At 47.0% G+C, this 21,899-nt stretch overlaps 2 protein-coding genes and 1 pseudogene across 4 annotated transcripts in view; 2 read left to right on the forward strand and 1 right to left on the reverse strand.

Annotated features, from left to right (window-relative positions):
- The window catches only part of PPIL2 (peptidylprolyl isomerase like 2), a 30,223-nt gene extending 26,225 nt beyond the window's left edge, over positions 1 to 3,998 (forward strand). The window contains exons 21-22 of one of the 2 annotated variants that reach the window (XR_005654005.1): positions 2,031 to 2,303; positions 3,723 to 3,998. The gene's annotated coding sequence lies outside the window, so the exon portion shown is untranslated. Of the gene's footprint in view, positions 1 to 2,030 lie in introns of both variants that reach the window. The other variant, XM_039868432.1, reaches the window with a different exon arrangement.
- Positions 911 to 19,143, reverse strand: YPEL1 (yippee like 1). 2 transcript variants are annotated; one of them, XM_039868442.1, is made up of 6 exons: positions 18,954 to 19,143; positions 14,868 to 15,136; positions 9,542 to 9,824; positions 6,000 to 6,043; positions 5,390 to 5,498; positions 911 to 4,025 (listed from the first exon to the last, which is right to left on the reverse strand). In XM_039868442.1, the coding sequence occupies exons 3-6, from the start codon at positions 9,656 to 9,658 to the stop codon at positions 3,936 to 3,938; spliced, it is 360 nt and encodes a 119-aa protein (XP_039724376.1). In that variant the 5' UTR covers positions 9,659 to 9,824; positions 14,868 to 15,136; positions 18,954 to 19,143; the 3' UTR covers positions 911 to 3,935. The 2 variants fall into 2 exon arrangements, with proteins under 2 accessions (XP_039724376.1, XP_039724375.1); XM_039868441.1 differs by lacking the exon at positions 14,868 to 15,136.
- Positions 10,076 to 10,182, forward strand: LOC120606891 (uncharacterized; annotated as a pseudogene).
- Positions 19,144 to 21,899: the final 2,756 nt, after the last annotated feature.

Below are 21,899 nucleotides of genomic sequence, written 5' to 3' on the forward strand. Positions count from 1 at the left end.
CCTGTGGTCCTGAGGTGGGCACAGGCCACCACGCCTTCCCGCTCGGCAAACTGAAATTCTAACTCGGCTCCATCCTTTTTTTTTTTTTCTCAAAAACCTTGTCCATCACCCTTCTTGAGCGTATTATTTTGGCTCTTATTTTCCCCTCTGATACTGAATCCCAGGCCCAAGCCCTTTGTCTGTAATCTACCTCTGTCCATGCCCCTCCTGCATGCCCACACAGTTGCCATGTCACCTTCTCAGAGCTTACCAGCCCTTTGTCATCTTGCTTCAGGCCAATCACTGGCTTTCCACTCTGCTGAGAACAAGGTCTGTACCCCACCTACAGCCTGTCCCCCTTGCCCATGACTGTCAGCCAGGGACCTGAGCTCTACAGAGGGACTTCCTAGCCCCTCTGCACCTTTAGCCAGGTCCTGGTCTCTCACTTCTTCACAGCCCCTTCATGCCACCCTCCCAGCTACAGCTCTGAGAACCCACTTGTGAAAGGCTTACTTGCCATTTGCACCCACACTCTATCACGGGTGAAGGCTGGGTTGGAAGGAGGGTGAAGGCCCTGGGGGGTGGGTACAACATACCAAGGGCTCCTGAGCTTCTTGGGAGTGGGGGCCTCACCCTTTAGCAGTTCAGAAGCAGGAGGTGAGTGTGGCTTAGCCGCAGTCCTCTACCTGCACAGGTAGGCTTTCCTCAGGCCAGGCTCACAGGCCGCAAACAGATGGGGAGCCCAGTGGCCGGAGCTCCAGAGAGTGCTTCTGCGGTGGTGGCCGTGTATGACAGAACAGGACCGAAGCAGCCTAGGGAGAGGAGACCCTGGACCCCTTTGCTCCCAGTGGGAGCTGCGGGGCACCAGGATCTCACCCCTCAGCGTCAGGGCAGAGTGCTCGAGACAGGTGTGCTACTGAAAAAAGAGACATCAGACATGGAAGCTTTATTTTTAAACCTCACACAGACACAAGATGACCAAGGGCTGGACACAGGGAGGCCGAGAGAGGCTTGTGCGCTCGGGCTTGGCGGTCCTGCTCCACGGGGCGAAACTATAGGCTGGCCCAGGATGCAGCCCCAACGGAGCTGCGGGAGGACAGGCTGGTCCAGAGCCTTTGACAATGAGGGTTTACATTTCCATAGGTTGTTTGTAGCTTAAGTCACAGTTTTCCAGATAGTAAAACCACTTGGATTTTGTAAGTACCTGGTGAGGTCACTGGGTAAATTAAAGGACTTTTGAAAAATTTCCATTTCTGATCCTTGCTAATATCTGACAGATGCCATCAAGAAAAAGTGTTAAGGTATAAAAATACTATACATATATATATATGTATATATAAAATGGCAACAAAACTAAACCGCATTTCTAAAGCAAATGTATTATGCCAGAGGACATGGTGTCGTTTAAAATTAAATGCATTTATAATCCTGGCATTACCTCTCGCTTCTCTCAAGGAAAAGATACTTTAAATAATTTAAATAAAAGTCAGGGGATGTTATTTACTGTTTAGGAATTTAAGAGGGTGGAACATTCTAGCACTTTACCAGCACATCATGGTCTTGTTGACGTCCTTCCCTGAAGCCAGCTCACGGTCAGTTCATTTGGTTTCAAAAGGAGCTTGGATTTTGCAAAAGACCAACAAAAAAGTAGTAAGAGTGTTGGCATCAATTACAAAAAAATACAAATAAGTCATAGGACCACGAGGAAAAAATTTTCAAGGCCATCACAAAAGACGATACAAAAACCAAAGTGCTCAAATTGAAGGAGCAGTAAACTTGCCCAGAACATATAAAAGCTTTAAATATAAGTTTAGTATATACAAAAATCGGTCAGAATAACTTTAGATTCTTCGATTTAAGTAAAGACCTTATGGAGAGGCTCAAGAGCCACTGTCCTCAGCCCCGCAGTCCGTCACATGGCCCCCCGTTTCCCTGGTCCTTGCCTCCAGATGCAGTACTGCGGTTTGTAGAGGGATCGAGATGAGAAGGGAAATGTCAGTTTAGGCCAAGTTTTCAATTTGTACTCACTTCTCACGGAAGGTGTCTTTCAGTCCCTTCCACGTTTGCACTAAGGACCGAGCCGCAGACATTGACTGTTTCACGTGCCAGCGTGCGAGGGAAGCGTCTTCAGATTTCGGACCACGGCAGTGAGAGCACCGTGTGAGTGACTCTGTCCCGGAGGCTTGAAGGCTGCGCAGCCGAACACTGACTTAGACACACGGGGATGTGCTGGGACAGCCTAGATCTGCGGGGACATCAGCTCAGGGAAGCAGCAGCTGGCCAGAGCACCCACAGCTTACGAAGCTCTCCCCGCTATAGTCGAGGTGAGCATCAGGGCTCCTCCGTGCGCTAACACGCCCTGGTGTCCCAGTGCCCATGGCTGTGACGTTTCCCACACTCCGAGGGTCTGAGTCAGGCAGAGACAATACCAGGAGGGAGCTCTAGGTGAGTAGCAGGGGGCCCAGTGCCTGCACGGGCCACGGGTTCTAGGCTTAGCAGAGGCTGGAGGTGTCCCCAGCCAGTTCACGCTTGTTGCCACCGGACTAACCCTGTCTAAAGGCAGTCTCAGGGCCATCCCACAGGCTGAGAAACATCTAGGTACACTGCTCTCTCCCTGCCTCCCCCGGGCCCTTTTCTTGCCCGTAGATGCAGGGGTCCCATGAGACTCATGCCATGGTGACCAGAGCGAAGGCCTCTCCAGATGTCTGGCGTAGTAGGCCAGGCCCACTGGCTGGAGTCGGGTTGGAACAGTAAACACCAAAACTTCTTTGGGAATGTTTTTTGGCCTCCATTCTCTGCAAATTGGCCAAAATCCCTGCGTAGTGCCTACTCTCTGCAGAAGCACAGGTGGATTGGAACTTAAAATACGTGGTAGAAACTCAAGACTTAGGAGACTGTCCAGGTCCCTTCTGTGTCAGCCCATGGGACAGAACCAGGCGGGACAGGGTGACCCGTTCAGTAAACCAAACATCTCATTTACAAAGTGGAAACCTGTCTTGCAACTTTAACCTTTTCTGAAAACATTAAAACAATCTAGCAAATCTCAAGTTTAGAAGTTAATCCTGTTAGTCTTGGCATCTTTTGTATGTAAAAATAATTATTTTCTTCAAGTACATCAGAGTAGAAAAGGAAATCCGATTTACTCGGTCCAGTGTGTTAAACTATTGCTCCATGGTCCAGCGACTCAGCGACTGACCAACACAGAAGCCCCACCTCCAGGCCCTGGGACAGGGACTGTGGCTTCTGCACAGGTGCCCTCAGGCCGCTGGAACAGTCCTTGCTAATGGCTAGTTCGCTTTCTAGCTAAGGAAGATATTATCTTAAATGAGCAAGATGATCCATTAGACACATTTTCTTTATTTACAGCTTATCTAAAATATTATCAGTGGTGTCCTCTGTTTTTGAACATGACTAAAAAAACACCCTTGGTGTATAGATTTGTTGTTGATTGCTTATCAAGAAGCAAAATGAGCACTATGACTTAACAGCTCATTTGCAAGAGGAATAATCAATTTGTAATTTTGCAAATTAAGTAAAAAGTAGGCTACAATACCTTCACTCTAAACAACAGGGGTGAAGCTGTTCTCTAAGGAGACCCTGTCCCTGCGGTCTGTAGAGATTCGGTTTGGTTTCCATCAAACATGAAAGATGAAAGAGCATAGCCCAACTTTATCTTAAAGGCAGAGGTTAAAGAAGGTATTAACTAGACGGATAAGTCATCAGTTGGTTAATTCTTTCTCTAGAACTTGAGACGTTAGGAAAAGGTCATCGAAACATTTCAGAAATGACCACATACGTGAAGAGGATATAGACCGGATGGAGCCTTACCCACAGGAACAGCAAGGAGAGGCCGGCCTGCAAGGTTCAAGAAATATTGTCATCCAGGATGCTCCTATGTTTCCATTACATTACAGTCTCATAAAACAGTATTCAAAAGAGAACAGAAAGTCTTCACTTTACTCCCAACCATTGTCTTTGATCATGTGGGCAAGCTCAATAATAAATTTTCCTTCCTTATATTTCTGACTGCTCTCAAAGGCATGTTCCTTTAAAAAAAAGAGAGAGAAGAGGTTTCAGGACAGACTTTCATTTTTCAGCTACATTATACTCTAAGCAGAGAAAAGTCTATAGTATGGCTCCCCAGATATTCCCTGTGCCAGGCTGGTGGCTGGGAGGAGTCTGTTTCAGATAATGAGCTCATCGAGGGCAGCGCAGGCCTACTATATACTGTCATCAAGTTACGGCCAAACTTGTAGGGCAATATGAATTCAGATTTGTTCCTGGGCACTTATCATGTGCAGGGCAATTTGGGAGGTAGGAAGAGGAGCAAGATGCTCCTTCCGGGGACTCCAAGTAAAAGGAGAGTGGAAGGGACAGCGCCGAGCAGACACTGGTGGGAGAGAAGGCCCTTTGTCGGGGGGCAGCCAGGGGTGGAATGGAACAGGCGAGCAGGTGTAACGGCTAGGGGAGCATGCAGGCCTCGCTGAGCCCATCTCCGTGCTGGAGACTGTATCCCCTCGTATCTGATGGGGATATGGGATACCAGCAACAATCAGGAATTCCAGAAGGAGGGAGAGCAGGTGGCCTTGACGAAGAAAACCAGAATGGCTGTGGAAGACAACTTCCAGGAGGTGCCGCTCTAGATGGACCTCGCATGCTGAGCCGGGGGGTATGCATGAGATGGCCAGAGGCTCTAGGTATACAGGACAGAAGCTGGGGTAGAGGGACAAGTTTGGGAGCAGTCAACAGACAGGACGTCAAAACAGGCTGATATCAGAGGACGGTCAGCAGAGAGGTGGGAAGAAGAATAAGCAGAGTGTCGAGGAGGAGGGGACCTCTCACCACCGATGCTCAGCAAGCAGGGGAGGGCCAGGCCTTGGTGAGGGCAGCGGGGCCCGGCCTGCATCTGTAGCACGCTCGGGGTGGGATGGGGAAAGAGCCACAGTGGCGAAGGCTGCAGATGGGGTAGGATGGCAACAGTCAGCTCAGGTGCAGGGAGGAAGAAGGAACTAGGAGTGACAGTCCCCGGGCGGAGGGCATCCGGGGCCTATGAGGCGACAAGCCCTGCAGATGGTCTGCTGTGACCTCTACTGCAAATTAATGTCACCAGCCACCCTGGGACCTGGCCAGGCAGTGATTGTCCCCCAGACAGGAGAGAACAGCCTCCTTCCCCTTGTTCCATGGGACCCTCAGAGGGAGCAGGGTCCGTGGAGTAGGGCTGTGCACCCATACATCTTTAACCGGCTTGAAAGAAATTCTATTTAAAACGTATTCTTTGTAAACAAGTCTGATAGGATTACTCGTCCAGGAGAAGGTCTTACTCCTTTGCAAATTTTGTTTCCATTTGTAAATGTTTTATTTATTACAGTAAATCCACATTCTCTGATGTCAGAACAAGGTGGTCACTCACATATTTCCACCCGAGCGTGGTTTTGCAGTTTTCACAATAGATGTCTGCGACAGCGTGTAGGCCAGTGAGAAGGACTCTCTCTTCCGCGGGGCCACAGCCTACATTCACCCTGAAGGGAAGGAGGCAGGAGATGCTGGAGATGCCCTCCCTCAGCGGGGCATTCCCACCCCCACCTGGAAGGGGTACCCAGCTCCTACCCTGGTCCCCACCTTTGGGTACCGGAGATGCAGCAGTGCTGCGGCTTAACTCCCCACCTCCCCAAACCCCTACCTACCACCACCTCTTAGGAGAGAAAACTTTTTATTTCTCCAGGACGGGACAGGCTGTGGGGAGGTGACTACAGTTCTGAAGCAAAACTGAAAACCCACCACAAATGGGAAACAAAGCACAGCCTGTGCGCGGGGGCTAATTCCTTGGTTAAGAACATTACGCTTTCCCGAAACTCAGACTAGAGAGAAAATTCTTTAAGATCATGTAAGAGGCACTGGGTCATTCTAGACCACTGGTGAGTGCTATGTATTCCAGCTTTGAGGAGTTAAATGGATGTGATACAATAAATGTGATGACAGCGAACATGGCAGGTCTGCAAGGCTGATGCAGCGATACTCACACAGAATTGAAGAGGTAGGCGCGTCCCTGACTTCCCTGAAAGGACTGCAAAAAAGAATAAAGTTTTAAAAGATTCGTTGTGATAAGACAAAAAGTGACAGTGAGTGTGGCACTTTGGAATCAAAGTGGAGAAGCTGTGTTTCAGGCCACGAACCGCAACGTGAATCGAAGGGCCGCCTTGCAGAGCACGAGAGGCTTGCACTCAGGGCCCCAAGCAGGACAAGTATGGTCCCGACAGGAGAGCCCGGGGGGTCAGGACACTTCTAGAGCCCCAGAGGGCTGCCCGGATGCTGTCGTTCACTCCACCAGGGCGTGATACACGCCTGTGAAATATTAAGGGCAAAGGGACATTTCCAGGTTTTTCCACTGACATTAAAAAAATAAAGTTCACAGCACAAGATGGCTCCTTACTTAAAGGAAAGTACGTTCCAGTGACAGCTCATCTCAGGAAAATGTTACAAGCTGAGAAATAGCTTGGAGCATATTCATGTGTTCTAAGACGACCAAGGAGGCAGATGAGGGTATTTGTACCTCCCTCATAGTATCAGGTCAGTCCCGGGACTTAGCTCCCACAACCTGTACTCTCAGGGAGCAAGCGGGAACACCAGCTGGAGGCTCCTCTGCCCTAGTGCCAGGCTCAAATGACCAAACAGAACAGACAGATCGCAAAACTAATCAATGAAATGCAAACCGTATCAAGAACACTTCTTTTGGTTTCTTTGCTTATCACAAATTCAAAAGACTGTGAAGAATGTTGACTGGCATACGAGTTGACTATCAAAAAGTAAAAGGCACATACTGAATGGCCCTGCATTTTTACTTCTAAGAATTGACTATAAAGAGTGAATCGGCTGGAGTACATGAGGAAATGTGACAAAAATGGTTACCATAAGGTGTTTGTAATCCCCCCCAAAAAATGGGTGACAGATACCACCAACAAGCAAGCAAAGAAGAGTGTTCACATCCGGGACTCGCGTAGACATTAAAAGGGGGACGGAAACAGATTGTTGTGAGTGGGCGTGGAAAAAAAGTAATAGAATACTGTTAAGTGACAAAAAGCTAGCTGTAAAATGACATGCCTTGTGAGCCCCTTATTTAAAGTGAAAATGTGTTCCTATGAGCAAAAAAACAACACACACAAAAAACAAAACAAGAAAACAGACAACATATACACCAAACTACTAAGTGATAACTCTAAGGAATGGAGTTGGGATAAAGAAGGAGGAAAAAAAATTCTCATTTTTTACTTTATACATTCTCATCACTTTAATGTGTAATTATAAGCAAGTTTCTTCTATAATTAAAGAAAACAGAGCCCCAACCAACCCATGATGGACATTTCACCTGAGCAAGAAATAAACTTTTGTTTTAAGCCACTGAGATTTGGGGCTCTTTGTTATTGCAGGAAACCTAGCCTGAGACTAGCAGTGTTTTGATTTAAATATACAATTTTCAGACTTAAAAAGGGGTCTTCCCTTACATAGCTTCCTAGAATAAGGAATATTATTTTGTCCCATTTAACAAAGAATCATCTTAATGGACTTTTCAAATATCCCTATCAGCCTTCAATTTTCTAGAATGATTTTCCTAATTCTCGCCTATTCTTCAAGTCCTTATTTTTTACACAAAGTTTGGATAAATATGTGATTAGATCTGTGGTTCAGATTCAAGCCACAGTATGACTTCAGCAGGGCTCTGCAAACTTCTATAAAGGTCAGGTGATAACTATTTTAGGTTTTGGGGGCCATACAGCCACTGTTGCCAAGTACTCCGTTGTGGTGATACATAACACTTTACAAAAACAGGTGGTGTGCCAGATGTGGCCTGCAGACAGTTTGCAAACTAGACAGAGCCTTCTAACAACTAGACCTACCTAGACCAAAAAGGCCCCCTTGGGCTAGAGCAGTGGTTCCCAACCTTTTTGGCACCAGGGACCAGTGCTCCTATGAGAATCTAATGCCTGATGATTTGAGGTGGAGGTGAGGTGGTGATGCTAGTGCTAGGGAGTGGCTGCAAATACAGATGAAGTTTTGCTCGCTCAACTCTGCCTCTCACCTACTGCTGTGCAGCCCAGTTCCTAACAGGCCACAGACCAGGGGTTGGGGACTCCTGGGCTAGGGGACAGCTTGTTGCAAAGATGGACCCAGAGGCTGGTGAACCGATCAGGACAGTACTGGGTTCTCGTCTATGTGATAAGTATTATGGCAGAACAATATAAGGGTGAGAGAGCAGTTTATCACCAGCCGAAACACACGTCTAACACCTTTTGGCAGCCTGTGTGCCAGGAGAGGTTAGGTTCTCAGCACCTTTTCATCCTGAAATGCTCATTCGATGTCATGGCTGTTTCCGCCTAGCAGGCCTCTGCTCTTGATGTGATTTTAAAAACAGCTTAATGGCTTTAGGGTTCTTTGAAAGAAGCAGCTCAAACTCCTTTTGGCTCACCTCATGATGGATCCACCAGCCATAATGGTGCCTGACTCTGACACCTGCTCAGGTGTCACAGGCTCGGCAAGGTCGCTAAGCCGCAAAGCCCCGATGTGGAGGCCCCAGAGTGGCTCTGCCCTGGAAAGCAACCAGGAAACCAGGTGCCCGAGGTACTCCTACTTCTGACCTGAAACTTCTGAATGGATAAACGAGCCACAGAAGCAATGAGAGAAGAGAAACTCTGCCTTGTTTAACAGTTTTTATTTTAGATGATGAACAGAAACGAGAAAACCTCTCGTTATTACCTAATCAAAAGACAATTAGATAAATGTTCTAATTGAATGAAACAAGAAGACTAAGCAAAGATTCCTGAAAGGCACAACTTCCTGACGGACTTTGCTTTAGGAGGAAAACAGGGTTCATGTAGCCCAGGAAGGCAGACCTGCGAGGATGGGGGAGGGTCAAGACCTGTGAGGATGGGTGCGAGAGGGCTGTCACTGTTCCCCGAGGGATCATTCACTTATCCACTGTTTGGATTGTTCTAAATGTTCACAGTGGTTGATTATAAACATTTCATACCACTAACAGAGTTCAACTTAATAAGGAAGAATCAGGCTGTTCTTTTCACATGTACCAGACCGTTCCCAATCCTGCAGAGTGCCCGCAGCTTCCCTCCTGGGCATTTTCCTGAAACACCCCATGTCCCCTAAGATAGCCTCTTTTCCTCTTAACCATTCTGAGTTTTAAAAAGTTCTTAATTCCTTTATTATTAAACTATTTCCACAGATTTTCTGGACTTCCTTTGTTCCTTCAGTGTCTCTGGTTTCACACTAATTTTACTGCTCTGACAAATAACTGATTCATCTTGCTTTTCGTGATCTCTGGGAGTCTCAGTTGCCCAGCCCTCCAAACTCACCCATGGGTCGAGATCATGACTAAAATCGTGGTGTAGCCACACCTGATCATGCACAAACTTTCATCAACGCTGCCCGGAGGCTCTAGACTTTTACGACACAGCAAAACCAGGAAGCCATGTGATGGTTCAGTATTCATCTACTAATTAGGTATGATAATCATTGTCAAGGGTGTCTTGTTCATTGCTAGACACAAATCACTTGCCTTGGAGATCAGCTCATCATGATTGGCCAGGTGGGCTCTGCAATGGACACAGCTGTATGTTCGGTGGCAGTTTGGCAAATAAGCTTGGAAAGTTTTGGATTTTGTCATCTTCACCATCTCTGCTGGGCACTCCTCGCTCAGCTCAGGGCTGGCACTGGAAGAACTGGGGCTCTGCTGGGCTCTCTGACAGAAGAAACACTGGAATATACACGCAAGAGCCGTTGTTGTTCAGAGGGCGTGTGGCACTGTCCACACAGCTGGGACAGGAGAAAAATGTCACAACCTGTCAATGAATCAAGATATACAGTGAGTTGCAGAGAGAATGAAATACATCAAGAAGATGTGTTTAGGATGCATTTATTTTGAAGCATGGCGGGGCGGCGGGTGGACAGGACTAGAAGTTAAAGATCTAATAAAATAATAAAATAACTACTTACCAGTACTTACAGGGAAATGTATAATCTTAAAGGATGTATATTAGGAAATAAGACAGGTGGAATTAAGGAACTAAATACTCATCTCTAAGAAGTGAGAGTGTTGTATAAAAGGAGAGACAGGGATGGAAGAGGCCCTCAGGCCTGATGACACACACACGGTTAGGACACTGCCACCTACTTTGTGGCATCTAACCATAGTTTTTTTGTGAAAAAGGGCAAAGGGATTAACAAGTACAAAAGGACAGATACAAACTAGTCATGGAGACATAAAGTGTAGCTTAAGAAAAATAGTGAACAATGCTGTAAAAAACACGTAAGGGGGAAAAAGGGTACTACGTTTAGTGGCGTGACCTTTTTGTGAGTTATACAGATCTCTAATCGTTATGCTGTACAACTGAAACCAATATATTACTGTGTGCCAACCATAATTAAAAAAAAAAAACTCATTGGATTGTACAATGTAAATTAAGCAACTAACTGTCTATATACTTCAATAAAGCTGGGGGAAAAAAGAAGTTAGAAAGGTAACAGAAAAACAACCCAAATAAAATATAAGAAAGGAATAAATAGGAAAAATATAATGAAACAGAAAAGAAAAGCATGAATACACTAGAGAGGCCTAACAAAGCCAAAAGTTTGTTCATGCAAAAGATGAATAAAATTGACAAACCTCTAGTAAGACTGATCAGGGCAGAAATAGCTGTCAGAAATGAAATTGGGATATCACCCTTTTTGGATAAGAGTCATGGATAAGAGGATACTGTGATCAATTTAAGTTGATGTATTTCAAAATGGAAACCCCACAGATAATTTCCTAGAAAAAAGTATAACTTTTCAAAACTGACTCAAGAAGAAACAGAAAACTTGAATAATCTTATTAACAAGAAATGGAATCACTAGGAAAACGTTTCCTCCCCAAATATACACACACACAAAACTTAAACAAACCGAAAGGCCCAGAGAGCATCACTGGTAAATTCTACTAAACATCAAGGAAGGAATAATTCCAATATGACACAAACTCTTCCAGAAAAGAAAAAGAAGGAGCACTCTCCAACCATCCAATGCAGCCAGCTTAATCTGATACCACACCTCGATTGGAGCAAGACAAGAATGAAAAACTCTTTATAATTTTCTTCTTAGGAACCGAGATGCAAACATCCTAAATAATACTACCAAACAGAATCTAATATCATTTTAAAAGGATAATACAATTAAGTTGATGTTATCACAGGAATATAAGATGATTTAATATTAGAAAATATAGTTAATAAATTTACCATCTATTGTTCTCTTAATCTGTTTATCTCAATAGATGCAGAAAAAGCATGACAAAATGTAACATCCATGCGCAAATTAAAAAACGTTCTATGCAGACTAAGAATATAAGTGAATTTTCTTATCTGTTCAGAGACATCCACTAAAAAGCCCACAGCAAACATCACGCTTAATGGTAACACTTAAGGAAACATTCTTTTTGAGATCAGGAATAAAACCAGGATGTCCTCTCTACACCAGGGGTCTCCAACCCTGGGCCACAGACCTGTTAGGAACCTGCACAGCAGGAGGTGAGTGGAGTGGCAGGCCGGCAAAGCCTTGTCTGTATTTGAAGCCGCTCCCCAGCGCTAGCATCACCGCCTCAGCTCCACCTCAGATCATCAGGCATCAGATTCTCAAAGGAGCACCGGTCCCTGATGCCAAAAAGGTTGGGGACGGCTGCTCTACACCATTGCTTTTATCCAACACTACCACAAGCCCCAGCCGGCTCAGTAAGGTGAGAAAAAAATAAGACAGAAATATTAGAAGGGAAAATATACAACAGTGTAACAATACAATGTATTTAAGAATAAATTCAATGACATGAAATGCTTTTACAGAGAATATTATAAAAATCTGAGGGGTATTACAGAAAATCTACATAAATGGAGAAATAAATGATTGGGACTGGAAGACACGATAAATACATGAATCCTCCCCAAAGTTACCTTTAAATTAAATACAATTCAAATTAAAATTCAGGAAGGTGTGTTGGTGCGTGTGCGTGCAAGCCAGAGAGCCAGAGAGACTCGGTTCTAAAACTTATCCTAGAAGTATCTGTAGGGAGGAAAAAGCTTTCCTTAATCCTCTTAGGGTCTTTGGCTGGGTCTAAAAGTTAAACTGACAAAGACAGATTAACAGGAGAGTTTTTAACATGGTAGCCTTCACGAGAGAATGAAGATTCAAAGAAGTGACCAGAGCAGGAACCTTTTATACCTTTTAGACAAAGCGTCAATCAATTTGTGAAGAACTGACAAGGCAGAGAGGTTTGGACTAGGGGTATATTCCATGGTGAGGAGGTCACTAAAAAGATAAGGGTTTAACAAGGTCTGGGTGTACAGGTTTCTTGGCCCCAAATTCCCTGTCTCTGGAGGTAAAAACGTCTTCACGCCTCCTAGTAGAGGGAGAGCACCTTTCACATGAGCTTTATGGCCTGCTTCAGGGTACAAGGGCAAGGCAGAGAGGTCAGAGCAACCTTCCCGCTTCTGCCGTTTTCTCAAACTCCATCAGCTTAAGATATTCAATACGCCAGTGAACATGTTGTGGTAGTGTGTCCTGAACCCCATCATGTCAAAAGCCCAAAACTGGAGAAGAGCAAGGTGTGCACATGTTCTCTGCTGGAGTCTGCCAGAAAGCAAGTCCCGTCATTTTCCACCGGAGGCATCAAGACGGTGTGGCACTGGCTCAGGACAGAAAACAGGTCAATGTGACATGACAGAGAGCCCAGAAACAGACCTACGCATAGGTGAACACCCGATATAGCAAAAGCGGCACTGTGGCTCACTGGGAAAAAACAGATTTTTCCCAAATGGTGGTGGAGAATTGTGTATCTAGGAAAAGCAAAGTTGGATCCTATTTCATACCATAAACAAAAATTAACAGCTTATCACACTTCCCAATGGTGAAAACCAGCTAGCAAGACTACTGCGGAGGAGATTTCTACACTAGGTCTACACCACCACATCCAGACATCTAAAACGCAGCCTGTTTCCTTCTCCAACATGTGGCCTTCACAACCAAGTGTTCTGGTATTTCTGAATAAGCCTGATTATACTGGATATTCCCAATTAGCGAGTCCCAAAACAAACTTTTCTCCCCATTAGCTGCCATTATGTCATGTGCCCATCCTAAAATTTTCCCTTGGGTTTCTTTAGAATCAAGGACAAGATGTAACATTAGCTCCAATATATTTGATCAGATTTTATCTGCTGTTTCAACCCACTGGACCCTTTAGGAATGAACCCTGGCATCCCTTCCATCTTTGACGAGCTCACCGACATGTCCCAGGGAGGTCACAGAGCATCAACTCGGACAGCACCTACACCAGCCCAGCTGGCAAAGTCCTCCCAGATGCGTCTCTACTCCCCGCTCACGTGTCCCACGCTGTCCACGTGACACATCCAAAACCACATTCGCTCCACTAATCAGTCATGACCAACGAGGAGTGAACTTGTTCTGACTTCACTTCTTATTGAACTCATGTTGACTGTTTTAATACCTTCACCTGAGTTTTTCTCTTTTTCTTGAAAGGAAACTTAAATTAATAAACTTGTTTTCACCCTTCTCTCTTTTCCTCGAAACTCTTTTTACAGCATAATGTGAAGGGCAGAGAGACAGGAAACGGATTACTCAAAGGCTGGTTATTCAGGTCTCTTGAGTTCTAGGAACCCTTTACTGGCAAAAAACACTGCTCCCAGTGACCAGAATGGAGAACTATGGAAAGTGCCCTGCCTTTATTTACACTGTTAAACAAGTGATATTCATAATTATATAATTATATTCATAATTAGGATGGGGGCCAGCCCTCATTTTTAACTTTTGAATGGGATACCTTTAAAAGTAGCAACTTGTCAAGGGTTTTCTGTTTACTTCTCAATGCCATGAATGCCTGTCAGTCCACTGAGGCCTCCACCCGACAGCCCCTGCCCCAAGGCACCCTCTACCTGAGGAGCCTGAGGACTCCCTTCCCTCTCTCTAAACCACCCCTCCATCAGCTGTCCTGAAGGCTCCTTTCCTTGGGCCGGCCCTGCTAGTGGCCCTGTCACCTCTATGAGCCTGGTCCATTCTCAGTGCTCACGGTCAGCCCTCACACGTGTTGTCATCTCAGTCCTGACCTCTACCCCTTGTTGCCATCCCTCGAATGGGGTCCTGGCAGAGCAGTGGCCAGACTTGGGTTTGCAGTCACTGGGAAGTGTGTCCTGTTGTGTGTTAACGAGGCTTTTAAACTGGATAGCTACAGTTGCAGTTTTCAAGTAACCAGTGTACAAACAGGCTTTTATAACAAGACCTGTTGGCAAGTTAGGAATCATCCTGAAATAACTGAAAGACAATGTATCAGGTGAACCATGTCCACTACAGGACATTGTGTTTCTGGGTTTGGAGGGCAGCTACAAGATTTTCAGAAAGTTGATAACACCACTGGCAAGATGTAGCCATCTGGTAGCACCCATCGGTGCTGTCAGGCACATACCCATGGACCCCTGGACCCCTGGACCATCCTCACAAAAGATATTAGTGTGGGTAATTTTTTAAAGCAAAAACAATATTCTGGATTCCAGAAGTTTCCTCTCCTAAAATAGGCACATATAATTATTTTAAGAGAACATGAATCAGGCCCATGTCCATATGGTGCCGTTACCACACTTCTAAAAGCAAAAACATTGAGAAATAAACCCCAACCAGGCAGCTCTGACACTTACAGGATGGAGCAGAGGCTGTCCTGGGGCAGAGGGCTCCCTTCCCTCTCTCTAAACCACGCCACCGGGTCCTTACACCCACAGGGAACCATACCCCGAGACACCCCATTCTCTATTCCCCATGTCATTTACTTTTCCTCCCAGTGTAAACACTACCTGGCAGGTACGCTCGAGTTCCAGTTCTCCATGTCATCCACGGGGAGGAAGGGAGGCATCAGACAGACAAAGAAGCAGGCTCATCAGTGTCAGAGGGAACTGGGGTCCCCCTGTCGCTGGTGTGCTGATGGACAGAGCTCCAGGGGAGCAAGGGAAGAAAACAGCTCAAAAAGATGCAGTGCGTGCTCATGCGGCCTGCCGTGTCTGGCCAGAGTTCATGGAGAAAGCAGATCCCCGGGTGGGTGGCACGTGCAGGGACAACATCCATCCTGGAAAAGGAAATGCAGCTGCTCCCAAACAGCCTCACGGCCAAGGCTAGTACTATTTTAAGTAGCTGACCCTACGAAAATCAAAGGAATTAACAGCAGCTCTAAGAAATGGGTATTCTTATCAGTCCCACTGTGCAGACAGAGCAACTGAAGCCTGGAGAGGTCAAGCAATCTGTCAAGGTTGCACAGTAAGTAAACAGAGGTGCTGGATTCAAAGCCAGAGAGTCTATATCCTGGACCACTACACCTGTAGACAGGTGGACAGATATGAACTTTGCTCATTGATGAAAATTAAAAGCACACTGATATCTGCCTCACAACGCAGCAGGTTGGCGAAGATTTTCAGAATGTTGATAATACCACTGGCAAGATGTAGCCATCTGGTAGCACCCATCGGTGCTGTGAGGCACATACCCCTGGACCCCTGGACCCCTGGACAGAAGGCCCATCCCAGGCTTACCTCCTATTGACTTGCACATGTGCAAAATAAACCAGGTAACAATTGTTACAATGTTGCCTATAACAAAAGATTAGAAACCACAAGTCTAACCCAGAGACTGGCCAAACACTAAACATGAATAAGAAATAGTTCCAAGGAGGGGACCTCGGGCTGGGAACAGGAAGGGCAGGGGAAGTGACTTCCTCTTCACTGTCTGCTTCTTTTTGCAACTTTTGATTTAGGCACCAAGTCTATGCACTGACGATTCACACTCATACATGCACACACAGGCATGGAAAGGCCTGGAAGGATTTACATCAAAGGGTGACTGCAGGAGGACAATTCGCCTTTGGCAGTGCCAGATTCCCTTCACGCACATACGGACTTCCATCTTATTTGAATTACAGGATGAAAAGTTTTTCTCCACATTTCAGGAACTGCAGCCTTGATGGATCCACCAGTAGAGCAAGAAGACTCCTTCAGTCTTACCGCCTACACAGCTGTCCTCAGATAAAGTCCCCTCAGCCCTCTGCAGACTCCACTGCCCCTGCCTCTCTAGGGAACCAGAGGGGGTCTGGGCTCTTGCATCGCGCAGTGGCCAGGTTGGCCTCTGCCCTCCAGGCTGTCATCCTCAACTTTTTTTCCCCGCCTGAGCTCAGGTCCTGCTTTTGCATCTCCCATTAGACTACTGATCAATGAGTTTGCACTGAGACTTTCTTTTACAAGAAACTTTCTTCTTTATTTCTACCATCAGGAAGTTTCCCAGCATAGCCCGGGGACACATCCTAGCAGTTCGCTTGCTTCCTTGTCAACGCAGGAACTACGCATGCAACATGCAATGCTGCCCTTCTTTCCAGTTGGGAGGATGGGACTAGACCTAGGAGACTGGATTGAAACAGGAGGAAAGAGGTTGGGTATCTTAAACTATTAATCACACCCTAACTAAAGCAAGTACTCGAAATCCTGTGCTGGGGCAAGGGAAGGAAAAACCCGAAACAAGAGGAATCAGAAAGGGGCCAGCGCTTGCGGGCAGTGTGCTGACGCTGATGCTGGTAAGAGAGGAGGCATCATGAGGTTTGGCAAGAAACAGGCTGCCGGGATGGGGGTATGGATGAGGCTGAAAGAAGGCTCAACTCAAACTGTGCCATGAATTTGGTGGCTAAGATGTTACCCTATATGTAAAATGGGGGTAATGTGCAATTCATAAGGCGGCCCGGAGAATCACACAAGAGGTCATGTCATTGGTACAGTATGGCGGAGGGTTAGCGAGCTCGGCTCAACACCGCACAAACCCAAGAGGGAATTCAGGTCCTGGTTCTGAGGCTTGGTAGGTGCCCGAGCAGGGGTCCCCTCCCAGGCATGGACGACAGTGGGTTGGCTCCAGGATTTCCATTTTACTCTTGGCAGTAGACAAGTTCTTTCATAGTGTCCTTGTCTGTGTCACAGTGTCACCCAGCAGGCCGTGTACATCTCATCCTCTTGACTTCTTTACCGAAACCTACTCACAATGCCCTCCCCAGAACCTTTAGCCCTCCAGTGACCTGGCTGTTCAGAACTTTCTCCAACCTCCGCTGACATCTCATCAAAATTCCCACTCCCTAGAACCTTTGCTGGTTAGCAGATCTAACTCCTTTTCTAAAAATTTAAAACAAAATGAATCTCGAATCAAGTGTCAGAAAATGGTTTTAAAGCAGGAGGACTTCTGTTGCCACTTCATAATCTACATTATTTTCCTTTTATTAGTCTTCCAGGGAGAAAAATACAATAAAAATACATGGCAACCCCTGCCCTCTGCACTACCACGCCTGTCCCTTGACAAAGGGTCCTCGTGGAACTCGGTGAGGACAGGTAGAATCAAAGACAGACGTTATTGGTACGCTACTCTCAACATAAAGAGCTTTACAAATTTTGGTAAACGGAATTTTACAAAAACGGAATGACTTAATGTCTGGAAGTTAGTTAAAGGAATATACATGTCAGTTGTTAATTTTGGCACGTGCACCATGGCAGTATAAGATGGCAGCAACAGGGGAACACTGGGTGTGGAGCATTTGGGACTGTCTGTACCACCTTTGCAATTTTTGGAATAAATCTAAAGTTATTCCAAAATAAGAAGTTCACTTAAAAAGCAGAAAGACTACTGCTCATATTAGTAATTAAGATCATTTAGTAATTTTTTTAAAGCACCCAATACAGGGCCAGACCCTATGCTACATGGCCGTGGTAAGTCATGAATTTTCTCTGGCCTTAGCTCTGAGGAGGAGTTCCCACAAATGGAAGACACTCTTACCCTGTGAGATGCAAGGGGAGGGAGCATGAGGGTCCAGCAGAGCCTCAGCATTAGCATTCCTCAGACATGCCACTACTGTCGCCCAAGAGCCCAGGCTAGGGGTAGGGGGAACCAGTGCAGATTAGGAAACAATAATACTGAGCTCAAGCCCAGTGCCTGGCACAGGGCAGGGGCTCAGCAAACCTGTCCATTACACTAGAACGGAGCAGAGGCTAGAGGGTGCGCAGACAATGGGGGAGGGGCAGCTTGCTCAGGTGAAGCACCTGAAACGTTCCCCAGAGGAGACAAGCCTTGTCTTGAGGCTTGGGTAGTTTAGGAAAGCAAGGGACTGGTTGGTGGAAAAAGTAACATTCTTGGCAAAGGAAACAATAGATTAAGGTGTTACATTTTGGATACAAAGAAGAAAAAAGAAATGCAACTGAACAGAAAAAACTTGGGGGGTGGGGAAAACGAATGTCTTTCAAGGCCATTACCTATCTAAAACGGAATTCAGCCTTCTTTCCATACTAGAACTCAGCACATAATCTGGACATCGAATATGCCAGAGGCAGGCCTTGGGGAGGAGGACCCTACTTAGCAGGTTCCTGAAGCTAAGGCTTTTGCAAGCTCTGTTTAATAGAGCCTAGTGCCACAAGTGGTGAGGACAATTCATTTTAGTCACGATTTTCGTGAGGGCAACTTGAAAACCGTTTCTCCCTTTTCTAATCATTCCTAGGAGACCTCTTTTGTCCTCATTTCCCTCCCCAATAGTGAGTTTTTTAAAAAGAGGAAAAAGCCCATTATCATGTAGTTCATTCTCTCTGCACATTTCTCATGGACGGGTTGGGAAGGTGGCCGGGAAGAGGGAAGAAGAGGGTGGGGGGAAGCAAATAGGCTTTGTGGTCTGCTCCAAAACGGAGTGAACCAAATATCAACAAACCAAATAATCAAATCAGAAGGAAAACAGCGACAGGTGCGACCCACTCGCGTCCCGCCCGCCCGCCCGGACGTCCAACAGGTGTCTCCGGGCCCCGCCCGCAGCTGCAGGCTCCTTAGGTCGCCACAAAGTAGCCGCCCGAGCAACAGTGTCGAGGCCCGCCCGTACTCACGGCCGCTCCGCGGTCCGCGCCCCGGCCCGCAGCGCCCATCCGGCCCGGGTCTCGGTGAGCGCGGGCTCGGCTCTCAGGCGGTCCAGGCTCGGCCCGGGACGCGCTGCGGCCGTTGGCGCCACCGCAGGGTGCGAGACATCCTCCCGCCGCCGCCCCGCGGGCCGCCTGCCCTTTGTTTTGGAGCCACGGCCCCGCCGCGCCGCCGTTAACGGCCTCGGAACGCGGCGCTAGCCAATCAGCTCGCCGCAACGCCCGCGCCCCACCCGCATCCCGCCCCGCGCCCCGCCCCGCCCGCGCGCCCCCGCCCTGCGCGCTCCGAGCCCGGGAGGTCGGCCGGCTCGCACTCGGCGGGGTGGGGCTGGGCGCACGTGCCGCGGCGCGCGCCGCGCTCCCATTGGCCGGCCCTCCGAGCGCGGCCTCGCACCAGCCTGTGAAGGCCGAGGGGCGCGGGGGCGGGGCCGCGGGGGCGGGGCGAGCGCCGCGAGGAGCGCAGCGCGCAGGCGCCGGCTGGCCCCGGCTCGGGCTCTCGGCCTGACTTGTTCTCTAGTGATGTGGATGGAACCCGTGTCCCCGAAGCCGGTGGGTCACCCGCCTGGATTGGCCGAGGACACGTTGGGTCCTCAGCTCCGAGACCGAGGCAGTATGCGCGGGGCCGCGGTTTTCCTGGCCAGACCCTCCTGGTCCCGAGAGTACGGGGTCTTGCGGGCTCGCCATCTCCGACCACCCTCTCTGAACTCTCTAAGCTTTTCTACCTTTGTATCTGCACCTGGCCATTAGCTCTGCTCTGGAACCCCCAAATAAGACCTGACAGAAAGCCCATTCCTAGGGGCAGCGCTCCTAGTCCCCCAGGCAGCCCGCCCCTTTCTCGGTGTCCACATTTCGTCCCCCGACGCCTCTCATGTCATTTCGTTGGTCCCACAGCCTTTCTCTATAGATTGGTTTTTAGATTACATAATAATTTTTTTAAAACCCCACACTGTTGAAGCCACAATGTATATAACATTTTAATACATGTTAGCATCCTTTAGATCTTTTTTTCAACGTAGTGTATCTGTAAAGATCTCTGTGTGCCTTTGGGTGTGTACCTATTACTTAGAAAGCAGCTGGATTGTTTTAAAATGCGTTTTTCAGATAAGTGTTAACGTCTCTTTGTTACCTGTTAAGCCTTTCGGGTCTCCTTCAGTTTTCAACTGGGTTTCCTTTTTCTTGTGACTTGTCAAGATTACTTTGTCTTAAATATTAAGCTTTTGTTTTGCTATTGCAAATATCTTTTCTCAGCCAGTCCTTTGTTGAAAAAAAAAAATCCTAATTTTGATGTGAGCCAAAGTTTATATAATTTTGTATTCTGCTTTTTGAAGGGGCATTTTTTTGTTTTTGTAGTTTTTTAATATAAATACTTTTAGTGGCTGCACAATATTAAACAACATAGGCCGACCTACAAAACTGTGTGTTGGTTGGGCACTTCGATTATTTCTGCTATATTTCTGCAGACAGACCCCTTTATTCTTTGAAAATTTTAGCACCAGACTACTATTGTTCTTTGCATTATGGTTCCCAGCTTTATTTGTGGAGACACAGCTTTCCCTTAGAATCTAAGTGATTGCAGTATGTATGTGAATCATAGACGATCCTTCCATCGCCCTGGCCTGTCAGCTCACTGGCCTCTCTCCTGCAAAGATCTTGCCCTCTGCATGGCCCCAGATACAAACCCCCTTGTTGATCACTGACCAGTGCCTTTCAAATGTTTTTAACAATAAAACATACATTTTATGGGTATGAAGTTTTCGTTTAATGAAAAATTTGGGGAATAGATGATGATGGTTGCACAACAGTGTGAATATACTTAGTGCCACTGAATTATACACTGAAAAATGATTAAAATGACAAATTGTATGTTACTGTATTTTATCGCAATAAAAAATAGTAAAAAAAATCGATATATTCTTCATTCTGTCCTTTTGTTTTATTTTTATTAACGACCTCCTGCATATGACTACATGATTTCACGAGGCGCTCACCAGCCATGGCCTGCAGTCTGCCACCACTGCTTGGTCCCTGTCCTCATCACGCTCCACAGCCTCACTGTGTCAGCCCACTCTGGGACACCACGGTGGTCTCTGGCTCCCTCCTGTTAGTGACCTGACCACAGCCACCTCCACCTATGCTAGGAGCCACAACACACTGTCCCCTCCACCTACCAGATGGCTGCTGGCTGTCCTCTCGTGTGTTCACCTCCTCTCTTGGCCCCTTTCTCATACCACATACTTGCCTGGCAGATACCCGTCCTCGGTAAATGAGACCGTGCTGTGGCTGGAGGAACACTTTACCTTGGGGAGACTAGTTTCTAGGGTAGTTCAGTCGCCCTGGCAACCCTATACCTGCTCCATCTCTTGTATCCATTTATGTTCCCACTTTCCTGGAAGATGATCCCACGCCTCCTTCACCCGCTAGCTCTGTGTCCTATTTTACTGAAAACATCCATGTCAACAAGAGAGAATACCTCCTGCTCCCACCACCAGCATTCCACCAGCTTACCTCCCTGCCTGCCCCCCACGAGTACATTGCTCATGTTCTCTCCAAGGTCCGCATGTCACTAATCCATGCCGTTCCCCGCCGCCCCCCACCCCGTGCATGCTGGAGGGTCACTTTAATTATGAGGTTGTCCTCTGCTGCATTCTCTATCCCATCTTCACTGGGTTGTCCCATCAGAATGAGGCACGCTGTCAACTCCATATCCCCCTTTCATTGTCATGCTCCCTGCAACTCTTTAGAGCAAGATTACTCAGGAGCAGTGGGACCAGGCTCCCCCTTATTACCAGGTTTCCCTCACAACCACTCTACCTGCATGTCGCCAAATCTCATGTCTGGGCTCAGTCGCATCTTACTGGATGGTCCAATCAGCATTTAATACAGGTGGGTGCTTTCTTTAAACCCTTTCTTCACTTT

This window comes from Pteropus medius, unplaced genomic scaffold, assembly GCF_902729225.1.
Source record: "Pteropus medius unplaced genomic scaffold, Ma_sr-lr_union100, whole genome shotgun sequence".
In the NCBI taxonomy this organism is placed as follows: Eukaryota; Metazoa; Chordata; class Mammalia; order Chiroptera; family Pteropodidae; genus Pteropus; species Pteropus medius.

Coding starts and splice junctions, on each gene's coding strand:
- YPEL1 (XM_039868441.1), bottom strand. CDS start 9,658: ATGGTGAAGATGACAAAATCCAAAACTTTCCAAGCTTATTTGCCAAAC. Junction 6,044..9,541: donor ATGATGAGCTGATCTCCAAG/GCAAGTGATTTG, acceptor TCTTTTTTGCAG/TCCTTTCAGGGAAGTCAGGG. Junction 5,499..5,999: donor GCCTACCTCTTCAATTCTGT/GTGAGTATCGCT, acceptor CCTTCCCTTCAG/GGTGAATGTAGGCTGTGGCC.